This window comes from Clupea harengus, chromosome 13, assembly GCF_900700415.2.
Source record: "Clupea harengus chromosome 13, Ch_v2.0.2, whole genome shotgun sequence".
NCBI classification, from domain to species: Eukaryota; Metazoa; Chordata; class Actinopteri; order Clupeiformes; family Clupeidae; genus Clupea; species Clupea harengus.
The window spans coordinates 2300423-2314407 of record NC_045164.1 but is presented as its reverse complement, the minus strand read 5'-3'; the positions used below and the strand labels follow the sequence as shown (position 1 = coordinate 2314407).

Genomic DNA, 13985 nt, shown 5'->3' with positions numbered 1-13985 from the left:
ACACACACACACACACACACAAGGAAACCCCACAGTGAGACCTTAAGGTGGAAATTAAGTTATTATTTTGAAATCATCACATCACACATACTATAAAAGTGTAATCCTTCTGTATCATTCATGTGTCTGCTAGCTCATCATAGAACTTTCTGGAACGAGTAATTGCGGTAATGCATTAGTGAGTGGGAAGTCTGACAAACAGATGTATAACACAATAGTATATCAAACAACCGCAGCTTTTTCCATTGGTGACATAAAGCCCAACAAAAAAACACTCCTCCTCCTCGTGTCCTCTCAATCATCCACACTCATAACCGTGTGCTCCATGGTGGTCTTTTTCCAACATTGCAAAGAGCTGTTAACAAAAATGACCATTTCAAGGGCTCCATAATCTGCACTTGGAAATGTGATGGAGGTCAAAGATGTAGAGTTAATTGTCTGGTCTGTTTGTGATTTTTTCATTTTAATCTGCTGCATCTTTTGAAGGCTTTCATATTCCTTCATCTTCAGTTTCCCCTCATGATAGTCCCTCCCCCCCCCCCCCCCCCAGCGGGCACAGATTTCAATCATGATTATCGGCAGTATGGGCAGGAGCCTCAAGAACATTATTACGAGCGTCCACATTTAGGAGTGTCACATTTCCGAATTCCTCCAGCGAAGAGTGGATGGGGATCCTGTGGTTTCATGGGAGACTGAGTAACAAATCCTGTCCTCCTGAAATAGAGGACTATGGAGTTTATATGGACTGTCCTTCGGGACTAGTGCTCACAGAGCAGATCACTGGAGGGCTCTAGTTCTTATCAGCCGTCCGGCTCGTAGTCGGTCTCTTCGCGAAGCTCCGGCCTCGCGGAGGAGGGCCTGCGGCGGGAGAACTTCACCCGAAGCAGGTCGCCTGTCTCGTCCAGCGCCTTCAACACCTGGGTACACGAGAAATCAGAGAGCAGGAATCAAGCATGACATGGCGTGACCAGAGAGCAGGAGCCAAGAGGAAGAGAAACAACAGTTCTGCTGTTTGGTTCAGTCCCCCTACCTTGTCCAGCATGGGTCTGGTGTGGGCAGCCGACACGCAGAAGCGAGCCCGGGCCTCGGTGATTGGCGTGGCGGGGAACCCCACCACCACCACGCCTATGTTCTGAGCCAGCAACGTGCGTGAGAAAGCCCTGTGGAGCACACACCAGTTTATCATCTCCCTCCGTCGTGCAAAACACAAGTGCCTAGTCTAATTCTAGTTTCTTTTTCTAAGTGACTATATGGCATTGAATGGTATCAATCATGAATCATTAGTAAACAAACAGCAATCAAAAACAATTAATAAAAAATAAGATTAATAAAAAAACAAAAAAAAAGAGTTCTGCTAGAGTTTCATAAATCACAGACAGGAAAGCTTGCGGAGACATCATTTTTTCAGAAATGAGTGAAAAGGTCAGGCTACAGGCACTCTCTTTGTGACCTGTCTGGCTCTTGCTCTTGTCAGTGCACAGATAAAAACACTGTGACCGAACCTTGAGCAGGGCTGGACGCAGGCAGACCCAGTAGCCTCTACTTCCGTGACTCCGTGACCCCTCATCCGTCTAACCTCTCCTTTACCCTGTGTGTGTGTGTGTGTGTGTGTGTGTGTGTGTGTGTGTGTGTGTGTGTGTGTGTGTGTCCATTCTAAACACAACAGCAGTACTGTACCCCTGTCCCCCGTGGTGGACATGAAAGGTGAGAGACAGACAGAGAGGCAGGTGGGAGAAGAAAGTATGGAATGGTGAGGACCAACGCTCGCCCCTCCCCCCCACACTACCGTTCCTCACATGAGAGAACGGTGGCAGGAATAGAACACAGGCGAGAGAGACAAAGACAGAAAGAAAGAGAGACAGAGAGAGAGAGAGAGAGAAAGCGGGAGCTCAGTTTATAAAGGCCTTGCAGCTGCCCGTGGCTTTGTAGCCCTGCCAGAAGCCTGTTATCTTTGGAAGCGTCTGAAACGCGCGTGAGAGGATGAACCTCTCGCGTGTCACATCGCTTCTCTGTGCACAACTGATTCACCGAGCATCTGGAACATCCAGTGTGGCCGCGGTCCAATGTCCCCCTGGAAGAGACATCGCTCTTTTGGACTGACTGACCAGTGGAGATGAATGTCCTTGTCTTCTGGCTGTTGCGTGTGTATGTGTGTGAGTGTGGGTGAGAGAGGGAGAGAGAGGGAGAGAGAGGGAGAGAGAGGGAGGGAGGGAGGGAGGGAGGTGGCGTTCAAGGTTTCTATCTTTTTTTTTCTATTCTGTTGGCAGAGGAGTTACTGAGGGCAAGTTCACCAGTTCAGCAAAGCTTTATTAGAGTCCAGAGGGCACCACAGCAAGGAGGGAAAACACGCACACTTACAAACACACCAACAATTATCGAGCTTTCGCATCTTGGCTACTTGATGGCGGATTTATTTTTGTCGATTTGTACAAACACGTCATAACTGGCCTGCCTTTAAAAGCAGTAATAGAGTGAAACATGCATTAAATGTGCTAAGGTTAGAGTGCAGGTTGGAGCTCTGCGGTGGACTACTCACACAACTTTCCCTGGTAGGTAGAGCAGCAGAGGGACCACGGGGGAGTCTCTGTTGCCGTAAATGATGAAGCCCATCTCCTGCAGACGTGACCTGAAGTACCTGGTGTTCTCCCCCAGCCGACGCACTCTGTTGAACCCTGGGGGAAGTGGAAACAGAAGCTTTAACGACTCTTATACCGTCCTGACACATTCAATAGGCTTTCTCCACACATCTGAGCAGAGAGGGACAGCACGAACGGCGGATGAGGACGAACATGGCATGTATTCAGATTCGGCAGAAGTGTCAGATGTGCGTTAACAGATAAAAACCTTAAAAAAATGCAGCTCAGCAGGGTGTTCAGAGAGAGAAGAGGAGATATGTTTGTGTTGATGTATGAGTTATTTTACGGTGCGGTGCGCAGATTTACAGCGTGTCGTTAAAAATGAAAGCAGTTATGAAACCGTTTGACTACCTAATGACACTTGTTTAGATTGAAAGAGGTCTTTGTTTAGACATTTTTCTTTTGAACCCTTCCAGTAGTCCCCATACAATTGGTAACCATAGCAGGAGTTTTTTCCCCCAGCCCTGACAAAACAGCAGACTGGAATTCACCCCATATCCTCCCTATACATTATTTATGGGGTGCTTATCTTGGAGGACAGAAGAGAGGTGCCAAAAGCCATAAAAGAGCACAGAGCCTTACACATCGACTAAAGATGTTGTGCCCCCCAGCTATTGGTTTGCGTTCAACAGTTTCACAAGCTGAAGGTACAAGCTTAGACTCTGGGTGTGCATGCGTGTCCTCACCCAAAATATCTTCTTGTGTTTTCATCAAAACATCTCAGCTGACCACGCTGAATCGCAGTCTACTACAGTCATACAGTCCCCTTGTGTCGCATTCTTAATTACAAATGTTTTACTGGCACTCACCTTATCCATACCCATCATTTTCCACAGGCGGCAAATCTCCCATGCTTAGCGAAACAATGAGAACACCAGCGAAACCTACAGAGAAAGTTGGCCTCAAACACCCACAAGGCCACACTTGATGGAACCAAATCCAAGGATTATAACATATCCAGTGCGCTTTAAATTGTCTGTGTCAGCTTAAGCCTCCAGTGGCTTTAAAGTGGCCCACAGTGTAGTGATGTGTGTACCCCACCATCTGGCTAGTAAACACAAAAGCAGTTTGGGGGCTTCGGAGACACAAAGCAGATGAGGCTTACTGAACTGTCTAACCTACAGGCTCGCCGGCAAGGTCTTCATAGCAGTGACATTTTACCACAGACACTTGTGTCAGAAATATGAGCTGACAGGGACAAGGGAAAAAAAGGCCTGTGACAGTCATTACAAACAATTAGCCTCCCCAATCACTGTGTAACCATAATGGTTGAACGACAGCAGGACTGGGACTAAGATCTTATTCTCCCTTTTGCCATGGGAACACAGGAAAAGAGTTGCTTCACATGGCATAATAAAATGGCCTGGTGAAGCCCCTGTATGGCAATGATTTCAAGTGATTAAAGGTAAACTGTACGGTATAAAACGCGAGTTTCCAGCATTGAAAGGGTGTCTCCATTTGTGTTGATGGCCTACGGGGTCTTTTGTTTTCAATAACACGAGGATAGCAAATCCAGAGGAGTGGAGGCAACCCAGGACATTACATCACCCACCTTTTAGTCAAATCCTAGCCTCAGACCCCTTCAATAGCCCAGTCATTAAAGGCATTATCTGCTCCATCACTTGATGGAAAGCAGCTCCGTTGTTTTATCAACATCCCCCCGCTCTCCTTCCTGCGTGACCCCTGCTCAGCATCCTCTCTCCTTTCTACCTCTGCCTTGCTCTGGACCTGGGCTTGAGTCACCCTTGATTACAAGTCAGCGATGGCAGCAGCTGGTTTTGTTTTGTCAGAACTGACTGGTGGACAAATTCTGTGCGATGCCAAAAAGCGCTCTTGGCTTGTAAATAGGATGCAATGGATTTTGCGTGGAGCCGTGCCACGTGGTGAAACAGAATACACGGAGTGCCTGAATATCACGTTTATCTCAGATAAATATAATCGAAGATAAATCAATTCCAGCGCTTGTGAGAGAGAGAAAAAAAGAATAAATAATAAAAAATAAATATAAAAAAAAAAACGTTCTCTTGACCTCCCGGGCTTCTTAATGATGTGGATCGCCAAGGGAACACAGGCAGTTCGGAGTTGTGAGGCCTTGGCAAGAGCATGCCTTGGAAATAACAGCCTTTTCCCCTCCTTTTTGATTACCTAGGAAAAGATTGGCAGGTATTTCAAAGGGGTGTGTGCAACACTTAACCCAAAACCCCTATCTCAGCAGAAACCTAGAGCACAAAACACTTTGCTAACTGCCAAACATCTCAGCATTGCATAAAGCCCCCGTCAGGAAAACGCGCAAAAAAAAAAAAAAATGTATGGAGGTTGTAGTTTGTGCCAAATGCAAGACAACTGAATCATGAGCAGGTGAGGTTTAGATGAATAAAGAAAAAGCGGGCTCCACATTCGGTCTCATTTGCAGAGAACTTTGTTCACCAAGCTGATTGCGATTTTCTTTGCAAGACCTACCAAGAAAGAAAAAGAGAAAGAGCTCTTGCTGACTTGGACTACATTTCCTGCTGTTTTTGGGGTGCGAACAGACGAGGGGCTCTACTTCAGGTGAAACTCACCCACTGATGATGATGATGATCTGACCTCTTCAACCCATCCCTCACATATGCGCATGTCACCCCAGGGCAAAGCTGAACCCCCCCCCCCCCCCATTTGCACCCCATACGAAATAAAGATCCGTCCATTTCTGGACACGTCATGCATCTCCACAGCAGAGCACTGTGCTTCTCCCCGAGGTCAGGAGCAATCTCCATCAGGGCAGACAGCTGTTTGTGCTCTCTTACTGAAGTCCCCAAGCATCTTGGCGTCTCCAGAGCCATTGATCATATCATGCAGAGAGGGCCTGATCAACAGGGGCAAACTTGCGCACAGTCCCAGGCTACGCCTAAGACTATCGTTCACAAACATTACCACATACTCCGTCATGAAGTCGAACTTCAGTCATTCAGGGAAAAAAAAGGATAATATGAAACACACATGACTAGAAGAAGTGTCACTGCTAAAACTATAAGCTATGTGAGTACACAGACAACAGTGCTGAGCTGTACGCTGCTGGAGCTCATAGACACACTTCACATTATGTTCACAGCATCCTCAGTTTGTTTTCTACACGTGTGCACATAGCAGAGCTCAACGGAGAGTAATGACAGGTCCGAGACAGGACTTCACGCTCGGGTGTGCACAACAATCAACTTTGCACTTTTTCAGACTTCCTCAAGGCCCAGCAGGGAAGCTCAAAATGCTGAGATGACGTCAGCTACCTCGCCCAGGAATAAGGACACAGTCACTGTCGACAGCACAGTCGCACCAAGGGTAACACCAGTGTGTAGATCCAGAGTGAGTCATCGACGCATGTAAACAAGCCTCCTCTTCAAAGAGAAGAAAGGAGACAGGTCGGGTGACAGCTCGCCATAGGGCACCGTCTCCTTTTCAGCTGAACCTAAACTATGACGTTTATTTGGCTCAGACAGATTCCTAGCTTGGGCTCCTGCCTTGGCTCTGTAATGGAGTACACACAGGCCTCCCAGATCTTCCTTCGGGGAGACAGGGAGCCAGACATGAGTTTAGAAGGTGAGCTATCCTCATTAGTACACTTCTCAAATGACGCATGCTCCCTGGTGGTGCTACAAACCTGTCATCTATTAGCTTCCATACAACTCTTTCTTTCAATTTTTTTGTACAGGGACTGTTACTATCTTAAGGAGTTTCTGACATATTCAAAGAACATCTGATAACGTTGTCAATGCAGTACAGGCTAGTATGGCACCCTACAAACGTCAAGTGTAAACAAGGCTTAGGGACGACGAGACATCTGGTTCATAACTTCATCACACACACCTGGGAAAATGAATCCACCTCTGACACGAGACCTATTTGAAAGCATGAGCATTGGATCATTCTCCTTTGCGATGGGGGTTTAAAAATGACGTCTTGCGGGCCAGAGGGGGACTCTTCAATATAGCCCGGTGAGTTGAATCACATGTATGTAGCTGTGTGTCTTGCTGATAGGGTGGTATGGGCCTTTCTGAGCATCTGCTCAGGCATGTGTGGACGCTCACACGCTGGAGTGGCTCGAGCCGGACAGATGGGTGACCGATGCTCTGCCTCAACGTCATAAGTCATTACTGAAGTGACTGTTTTGAAAAGCAGGTCTCTCACGGGGCCCATATGAAACTGATTTCCTCTGCGGCAAAGGGGTCACGTGTGTGTGTGTGTGTGTGTGTGTGTGTGTGTGTGTGTGTGTGTGTGTGTGTGTGTGTGTGTGTGTGTGTGCATGCGTGTGTGTGTATGAGCTGAGGGTGGGGGGTGGTGTGGGAGTAGTGCACCGTTCCTTTCCCAGGCAGACCACTGTAATCGTTAGCACATTTGCTGAGCTGCGAGGGCTGCTGGGGAAGGCCCTCCGTTGGACGCTACAGACCCCGTATAGGAGGCGTGTCATCCCACCTCTGCATCGTCCACCCTTCGGCCCTGGCGTGGACCTCTGGCTGCATTTGGTGCCACTCGCTGGCTGCTGGGTGACGTGGATCTCCGCCTGCAGTGTGGTGTGGTGCTGTTTTGATATGAGCTTGTGGTGAGGTGTGGGTCGGCATCCCACTCATGTGGTGTGGTGTGGTGTGGTGCGGGTGCCTCTGAAGATGTTGGTCTGAAATGTGTGTGATGTTGGTTTCACTCTGTAGTGGCCTTAATGATGGTAGTCTCTTGAAACAGGGGAAGCCTTTCCATCTGTGGCGGGAAATCCTTTCAAAGCGCCACTACTCTAAATGTGGAGCATTTCATTCGTTTAAAAGGTGCAATCTTTGATCCTGGCAAAAGACTGTTGATATTTGAACTCAACAGCCAATCAAATACACCCCTCTCTTCAGTGCTCGTGAAGAATTCTGGTTAATTGGCTTGAACAGTGTATTGCTCAGTCCAAACCACATCAGAGTTGTCTTTATTTTTTTGCGCACCACACACACAAAATGGACAGCTAGAGGACCATGTGGAGAATTTCACTGAGTGACAGCTGTACAAGTGTATTGGATCATAATCAAGGACTGCACCTTTAAGTACATGATAAACATGTTTAAATCTGAGGTCTCTCATGATGGGAGATAAAGTGAGATAGGAGGGTTCAAATGCTCACCCTCTTTGGTGCCGTCCGTTCCCATGATGCATTTCATGGCTCTGATGATCTGCTCTGTGATTGGCGGCGACATGGCGGAGGAGTAGACAGCACTGTGGGAGTAGGTACGCAGGTAGTCCACCAGCTCCTGCGAGAAAAGACACGACAAGTGAGTGTTTGAGACTGGAGAGCAAGAGGCCTTCACTCGTCTGTTACCTACATGTGCTTTAAATTGGAGCGCTCCACTTCTGCTCTCACTAGGGCAGTCATTTTAGCGGTAACCTGAGCAACTAAGTGTAAACACATACATTTTTTAAACATTTATGTGGCTTTGGTTTCCACTAAACACAGTGAAACATGACCTTTTTTTGGCGTTGGAATGTCTCGGTAGGCAATTTGTATCATCATAGAAAAACTTATGTACGATAGGTTCAATGTGCTTAATTATGAGAAACATCTTTACTGTACCTTCACTGCACTGCCATTAGGCTAAATTTGCCTCTGTGATACAACATTACAGCCCCACTTCCCTTACAGCGATTGAAGGAATTTAATTATTTGCAATCCCCATAAACACCACTAGGAGGCAGTAGAGTGACAGTGTGAACTGAGGGTGCTCAGCACCCATAACTGGCAACCCTTTTCCCATCCCCTCATTCAGCTTTCAAAGTTATCTTAACTTAGCATGACAATACCATCCACAAAACTATTTACATCAGTAGTGGATCTGGAGGCAGAGCCAAGCAAGGAGAGGAAGTAAGCTAATTGCCGGAAGACAACTCTAATTGTTACAAACTCAGACCTGGCAACACCACTAGCTATATGCCAGAGGGACATCGTGTGTTTGGGGATGGGGGATGAGTGGGAGTGGGGATGTAGGTATGGTAATCTCAAAAATGCAAACGCCTCCATCACCGCCTCCAAGCCTTGCCAGCGCTTTGCGTCGGGAGGCCAGGTGAAGCCCGAGACGTTAGCCGGCCCCCTGGTTTCCACCCACTGCCATCTGTGTCCAGGGAAACGCTGATGAGCTTCAGGAGCAAGAGCGAGGGACTGAGGGAGGTACAGTCCTCCTCCTCCTCCTCTTCCCCGCCAGATGTATGTGGAGTAGGGGGGTGGGGTGAGAGGGGACGTGCTACTCCAAAGGGGAGGGGGGGCAGCAAAACATCTGTTTCTATTTAGAGGGGCTAGAGATTTGCGGTGCTTTCGGGTCCAGTGAGCTCTTGGGGGACGGCGGAGATAAGCCGGCTAAGGGAATGTGTCCGAAATCTGCCCCACATCTGTGACTTTGGAACCAGTCAGCTCTGAGGTTGTCTGTGTGTGTGTGTGTCTATATTTGGTCTATGTGGGTGTGTGCCTATGTTTGTGTACGTATGTGTGTGTGTGTGTGTGTGTGTGTGTGTGTGCTGTGTGAGTGTGTGTGTTTGTGTGTTTCTCCTCTGCCTCATCGGAGAATACTGATTTCAAACTCATATTCCTTTTCCTAAATATGTGCGGAAAGGGAGTCACTGTTAAAGCGGTGGGACCATAAAGGTCCTCTTAGCTCAGCATTGAGCGACGTGATCAAAAGCTGTGTTGACTATGTAGTGCAGGCTGCCAGAGTTGAAGGCTGGATCATTAAGGTGCTCATTTCTGGGCGCTTCTAAGGGAACATCTGCTGGTGCTTTTGTGGGTCAACCTGAGTCTACTTAAAAAGGGGATTGAGGGATTTCACCACGACAACAAATAATTCAAAAAAGCCTTTCATATTTCCGAATGTGACCCCCACCCTGAAAGAAAAAATACCTCTCCCAGGCCTGGCCTGCCCAGCTGCCAGGGGTGTGCAGCATGTTAATCATATTCCAGTCATTATCATGCTTGTTACCAATGTGCAGTTCCAGCTCACGCCACAAGAAGGAGCTGGACCCCTGCCAGCTCCACCACCTTATTAAAAGCACAGCGAGGGATGTGCCAACACTCACTCTGGGCAGGACGAGTCCCTCCAAGGACAGCCTAAAATTGAAACAATGTGGCGTCGTAGTTTGGCGCGCTCTTTCATAATCAACTGCCACGTCCGTGATGTGGTTATGTACTGAAGTGCTGTTTTTAATGGAGTAATAAGAAGTTATGTACAAAGGCACCGAGATGCATGACATTTGCAGAACACATGAGGGATATGGGAGTGTGTGCATGTTATGTTTGAGTGTGTGTGTGTGTGTGTGTGTGTGTGTGTGTGTGTGTGTGTGTGTGTGTATCTGCACATGTCTCATGTGAGGTGGTCTATTTTTTATTCGTGGAAAGGATTGCTTGTCAGTTTGATCTCAACAGGTTGCCATGGTATGACAGATACATGTGACAGGAGCCAGACAGAGGCTAGCCGTTCCTTATCGTGTTTTGACACATCTGACAGGACAGCCATTACTCAAGTAGATGGCATCAGCCAGAGGACAGGTGTGAGGACTGAGCTGAAATCCATGGACAAATACAGCCTGTACACATACAATCACGCAGACACATGTAATACCACAGGCATAAATATGTGTGTGTGTGTGTGTGTGTTTGTGCATGTATACATGTGTGTGTGTTTGTGCATGTGTGTGTGTGTGTGTGTGTGTGTTTGTGCATGTATGCATGTATGCATGTGTATGTGTGTGTGTGTGTGTGTGTGTGTGTGTGTGTGTGTGTGTGTGTGTGTGTGTGTGTGTACGGAGTGAGACTCATGGAGAACAGATGAGTGAGAAGATCACGCCACTGTACCTTTCTGCCAGCGATATATCCCCCGGCGGCCCCGAAGCTCTTGGTGAAGGTTCCCATGTGCACGTCCACATCCAGGGGGTTAATCCCGAAGTGCTCAAAGACACCCCGGCCCGTGGGGCCAACGGCACCGATGCTGTGGGCCTCGTCCAGATACAGATAGGCCTTGTACTTCTTCTTCAAGGCCACGATCTCTGGCAGACGCACTAATGAACCCTCCATACTGTGAAGACAGCATAGGAAAACACAGAGATACGGATTACAGCTGAGGTTATGTTGAAACAGAACAAATACAGTATGAAGGTTGACCAGGCACACACACACAGTCGCACACACACACACACACACAATCTCCTCCCTCCCTCTCTCTCTCACTCTCTCTTACACACACACACACACACACACACACACACAGAGAGAGAGAGAGAGAGGGGCAGAGAGAAAGAAAGAGATATACAATTATACAGAGAGAGAGACACACACAAACACACATCCATATGCCACGAACATGCACAGTTTAGGTTACGTAAGAGCCTCACAAGCCCCCCCCTGCCTCTCCACCCCTCTCGAACCACTACCATCACCTCAACAATCCATCCTACCCCCCTGCCTGCTTTCATCCCCCCCTCCCTCTCTCCCTCCCTCCCTCCCTCCCTCCCTCTCACCTCCTGCCTCCCTCCACTACTCGTCATGCCTTCTATCCACGGGCGGCCCATGTAAGGGCATTCGCAGGCAGTGGCATGGCGAGACGAGGCGAGGCCAGTCAGTGGGGAGGCTTCACAGACCCCGGCACCCAGGCTCTGATCAGGCACCTTAGCCGCTCACGCTGGCCAGACCACACGTCTCACGCCTGGGCCGGAACGACTTCAAAGAGAGGCCCCCCTCTCTCCTTCCCCATTCGACTTGCAGCTGAGGTTCCCTCTCTCTTTCCTTCCCCCTCCCTCCTTCTCTCCTTTTCTCTCTTTATCACGGTGGGGTTTGATGTTCCAGCTGAAAATGCAGGAAGCACAATGTTCCCCACTCGAGTGCCTCCAACATATTCCCCACCCCACCCGTCCGCCCGTCCTCATGTGTCGGAGCAAGAGTGCTGCGAGGCAATAGGTGAACTAGCGGCTGCTGAGTGCATTTAAAAGCTTGTGTCTCAGGAGAAACTGCCACTGCTCACGAGCGCACACACACAAAGTGCCTGGTGAGTGTCTACACATTACTGTTTCTCTCGAATTGAAAGCCAGTAGTCGGGGAGACAAGAAAGTCTTTAGGGTGGATGGAGAGAGAAGAAACAGAATCACAGGAGAATGAGAGACAGAGAAAAAACGAGAGAGAGAGAGAGAGAGAGAGAGAGAGAGCTGGCTGAGGATGCAATGCCTTAGTTGGAGGTGCAGCAGAATCAATCTCCCCAGCTCCATTTGGCCTTCATTTGAAGCTAATGAGCAGATGGAGGGTGAGGGTCAGAGAGACAGTGGATTGCTCTGTTCTGGGAGCTGTAGATACACACACACACACACACACACACACACACACACACACACACACACACACACACACACACACACACACACACACACACACACACACACACACACACACACACACACACTACCTGCTGTTGTAATCAAAAGGCAGAAGCTCCCAGAACACACACTCACTCTGCATTCTGAAAGTGTTCTGTTCCCTCACTCTTTTTTTTCTCTCTCAACCTGACACTCCTGCTTTGTATTTCTCTGTCGGTAAACCACAACTTCCCACTCTCTTCCTCTCTCACACACACACAAACGATATCTCTCTCACTCTCACACCCACCTGCCCACACACTAAGTCCTTCTCTGTTCATCTCTCTCCATTTCACATCTACCACACGCACCAGTTGAAATGGACATTTGAGACCTGCCATTATCAGTAATGTTTCCCCAACAAAGCAGAACAGCAGTGATAGCAGGCAACAACTGTATCAAAGCTTCCCCTTAAAGCATATTACTGTGGCTAACAGCATCTGATAAGTGTGTGTATGGGAGAGAGAAAGAGAGAGAGTGAGTGTGTGTGTGTGTGTGTGTGTGTGTGAGAGAGTGTGTTTGTGTGTCTGATGCAAGTCTGAAGCAGCAGTAACTAACCTGTAGACGCCCTCCACCAGGATAAGGATCTTTTTCCAGGGCCGGTGTGTGCGTGGCTGGCCCGAGCTCACCGCCTCCTTCAGCAGCTTCTCCAAGCTCTGCATGTCTGACAGCAGCAGAGGGAAATACTGTTCATATCAATCATACCTATATAAACCTGATTATAAAAACACATGCAGTTCAAGCAAGAGGCCAGATTGGTTCTCTATACATGCACATATGACTTAATGCTCTTACATGGGTACACACACACACACACACACACACACTTCTATGTCTTACATGGGAACACATACACACGTACACACACAAACTCACACACACATTTATTGTCACACCCTCTATGTTGGCACCTCTCAGAGGCTCTTGCCATAAGTTCCACAAACAGGAAGCAGAACAAAATGAAGCTAGCACCTCTGTTGACAGAAATGACTGTGTTGTTCCACAGAACTAATTCAACTGCAGTGCATGATAACTGAATGGGGTCACACCAATCACCATGTCAGTTCCATTACCCTAAGTGGGTTGTTTTTCTTGCACGTCAAGGGATTAAAGGAGTGGTATTCTGAAAGCAAGATATGCACGTTGATATGCATGCAAGTTTGTCCACATGAATGCCTTTGTTGAGCATTTTAAGGGTATTATGGTACACAATGGGGCAGAGAGAGTCTCAGTGCAGTGGTGGAGCCTTAGACTTTCAGCATATCATCCAGCATTTTTTTTTAGCAGTGCATACTGAAGATGCCACAGGTTGCGCAAGTGATCTCTGCACAAAATGTCCAGTAGATGGCAGAGTTGTACCACGACACTGTTCACTTGTCTTACTAGATTGAGATTGCAAACACAATAAATTCAGATGTGCTTAGTACATAAGCCATTTGGACACATGCATTTATGAAGTGATGCGGCATGCATTAAAGGACCAGTCGTCATCCATTTGCAACCAGGTCTGCAGGGTTTTTATGTGTGTGATTTGTAAGTAAATGACCTGTAAAACCACTAAGTGCAGAATGTGATGGCCGTTGCATGCAAATGATTTTTATGGACACGTAGCTTTAATAGATCTGCACATGCAGTAACATTAAAGCAGTAAACCCATGCCAGGCGACTCCTTGAAAAGAGTATCAGTGAAAAGACATAGGGGCACATACTGAGTATCTGGGAGATACTGCCCTTTTGTTTAACCACAGCTCAGGAAAAACCAGTTCAGTCACTTTCTGCGCTGAAATCCAAAGCCTGTCAATACACTGGGTAAACCTAATGTCCTTGGGCACATTAAAGGTAAACCAGATGAAGATGCACAGATAGATAGAAAGTTGTCACGCAGATCACACTTGAATGCACTTTGACGTAGAGGCTCATAGGGGCTTCACCTAATCTAACTGATACTGCAGCAAGCGGTCC

The 13985-nt window shown here is 47.8% G+C and overlaps 1 protein-coding gene across 2 annotated transcripts in view; it reads right to left on the bottom strand.

The window, feature by feature from the left end:
* Positions 1 to 42: 42 nt before the first annotated feature.
* sptlc3 (serine palmitoyltransferase, long chain base subunit 3) overlaps positions 43 to 13985 on the bottom strand; it is a 28093-nt gene continuing 14150 nt past the window's right edge. For both annotated transcript variants that reach the window (XM_031578789.2, XM_012829831.3), the window contains exons 8-13: positions 12582 to 12687; positions 10477 to 10696; positions 7765 to 7891; positions 2537 to 2672; positions 1031 to 1160; positions 43 to 917 (exon numbers count right to left, since the gene is read on the bottom strand). In XM_031578789.2, coding sequence (XP_031434649.1) covers positions 801 to 917; positions 1031 to 1160; positions 2537 to 2672; positions 7765 to 7891; positions 10477 to 10696; positions 12582 to 12687 — 836 coding nt within the window. In that variant the 3' untranslated portion in view covers positions 43 to 800. The remainder of the gene's footprint in view (positions 918 to 1030; positions 1161 to 2536; positions 2673 to 7764; positions 7892 to 10476; positions 10697 to 12581; positions 12688 to 13985) is intronic.